The 2,550-nt window shown below is 34.7% G+C and overlaps 1 protein-coding gene across 1 annotated transcript; it reads left to right on the plus strand.

The window, feature by feature from the left end:
• The first annotated feature begins 1,373 nt into the window (after positions 1 to 1,373).
• On the plus strand, positions 1,374 to 1,706 carry prr15lb (proline rich 15 like b). The gene has a single exon (XM_063482635.1). The coding sequence runs from the start codon at positions 1,374 to 1,376 to the stop codon at positions 1,704 to 1,706; it is 333 nt and encodes a 110-aa protein (XP_063338705.1).
• The last annotated feature ends 844 nt before the right edge of the window (positions 1,707 to 2,550 follow it).

Here is a 2,550-nt window from a genome sequence, read left to right on the forward strand (position 1 = left end):
GCTCAGGGGATATTGTATGGAAACAGCAATTACAGTGTTAACCTATTTTTACTCTCTAGACAGTTAGTTTCCATTTAATTTATTTAACACCGTTTTTAAATTTGCGCTGTTACATAAAATAATATTTCGGTCTGTGGTAAATTCTTTGTGACTGTGCTGCCCTTTTGCACAAAATTAAAACAGTGAACTTGTTTTAAAAATCATCATCTGCTTGTTTATTGTATTTCTTTCCAGCACAGAATAACTAAGCCATTATAATGGTTGTGTTAGATGCGTAATGCAGAAATGGTTAGGCAAGGGCAATATAGCTAGGGCTTTGCTGACGTGGGTGGCTGGGGGCCTTTAATCAAATTCTGCTTAAGGCCTTGTAAAACTTTAGGCCACCTCTGTGTACGAGGCTTTGCAATTTACCACATAAAATCACCTTTAAATAATTTTAATTAATTCAAAATGAAAAAAAAAAATAAGTAAGTGGAACTGGAGTTTATTTTATACAAACTACTGAACTATTTATTAAAGTACATTTTGAGTTATGATAATCTAATCCAATGTTTTGTATTTTTATATTAAAACTTGAATTTTATTGACATTAGCAAAAACAATTTGACAGAAAAAACATGGCTGATAATGGCGTCTCTCAGGGATCAACACCGGGCCCACTGTTAATTACTTTCAACGTGCATTTATTCAGTGTAATTTCCCACTCAGAAGTGTAATGTACATTTTTATGCTGATGATACTGTCTTGTGTGCCACTACCAAACTTTCTCCAGCTTAGCCTTTCATGATTTCAGACCTTTAAATTAAAACTGGTTGTAAGTGATACAGTAAAGTTTCATAAATACTTGGCTATTCAGTTGATTCGTAACACTACAAAGCTCTTATTTATATTGTTGACCAGGTATGAATAAATGTAAATGTTTGACTGGTTTCAAATCTTACTCTAGTCAAATGATAGTGATAAAGAAACTCGGTATATTTCAAAATTCTACCAAGTTTTGATCTAGCTGTACATACTGTAGTTTTTTTGTGGCCTAGACCTTTTCCTGACTACATTTAGATATGCATTTATAGATGGAAATAAAAAACCAGACTGGGAATTAATCTTTATAAGCTTATATTTCTAAAAAAACGTAAGGTGTGTGATGTTGTGTATGAAACTGAAAATACAAAACAAAACACAGATGAGACTTTTTGTGTAGATAAAGGCTGGCTACATGTTTGCTTAAAAATTGACAGAATAAATACTGTTTTGCAGTGTACATAGTAATGCTAAAACACTTCATTTACCTAGAATTCTTTGCTGTTGCTCACCACACGCTTACCTAAGATCTCTGAACTTTACAGGTCAATCCTCCAGTCTCTGTTGGTGCCATGGCTGACTCAAGCTGGTGGAGGCTGACCTTCTCACGCAAGAAGAAGTCTGAATCCAAGGTTCTGTATGAAATCCCAGCAGAGCATGGCAGTAACACTGGGAACAAAGACCACCCGAGTAGTAATGGCTCTCCAGAACTGGACAGCCAGTTGAATGCCAAACTGGAGAAAATCGTCGATAAATCTGCCACCAAAGGACGCCACGTCAAGGTCTCCAACTCCGGCCGCTACAAGGAGAAGAAGAGGGTCCGCGCCACGCTGGCTGAGAACCCAAATCTGTTTGCAGACAACAACCTCAGTCAAGAGAATCATAAAAAGAAGACTGAGAAATAGCACAGAAAATACACATACTTGATCAGTAATGTGTCATATATCAGTGTCACATAAGAAGCTTTAAAGATGGCTTGAATGTATGCAAACACCACCATGTTGTCCTACATGTACTACTACTGTGCTACTATTCACCACACACAGGTAAACACAAGAAAAAAAGACACTTAAAAAAACAACGAGGTGTCAAAATTTAAACATCCAAACAAACACTAAACACAGTCCTGGACACATTTTTCTCCAGATTTTCTGTCTTTTAACTTTTATATTTACTTCCTTGTGCTCACGCTGTTGTTTTATATTTTCAAAAATGACATGAAGGAAAATTTGGGGAATTCTCACCTCATGATTCAAATGTAACATTGCTGTCATTTAAGTTTTTATTTTTTAATGTTGTAGATGTAGTGTTATGTTTCAGGTTTTTATGTTTTGTCAAATGTCAAAGGAAATTTTTATTACATTTTTATGACCAAAGACTTGACGTCACTGATTACATCTGAAACATTATGGTGGATGCTTTAAAATATAAAGACCCCCAAAAGTATCAAGTCATCATTGAAAAGACTTGAATTTCTCAGCTCTAAGAAACAAAATGTTAAAGTAAATTATATGTATTTATTTATATATCTATATACACTTGTCAAGTAAAATATCCCCAAAGAGGGAAGGACAAACATCTTTCGTCCATCCTTGTTTCCACATGTTCTTAAATGAAAATTATAGATTGTATATAAAAGATTAATGTAACCATTAACGATCACCATGTTGATCTTGTCATCCAAACATGCAACAATGTCAACTTTTTCTAGAGGCAACAGTCAGTTTGACAACATATTTTGCAGCCACA

Source organism: Pelmatolapia mariae, linkage group LG8 (assembly GCF_036321145.2).
Source record: "Pelmatolapia mariae isolate MD_Pm_ZW linkage group LG8, Pm_UMD_F_2, whole genome shotgun sequence".
Taxonomy (NCBI): domain Eukaryota; kingdom Metazoa; phylum Chordata; class Actinopteri; order Cichliformes; family Cichlidae; genus Pelmatolapia; species Pelmatolapia mariae.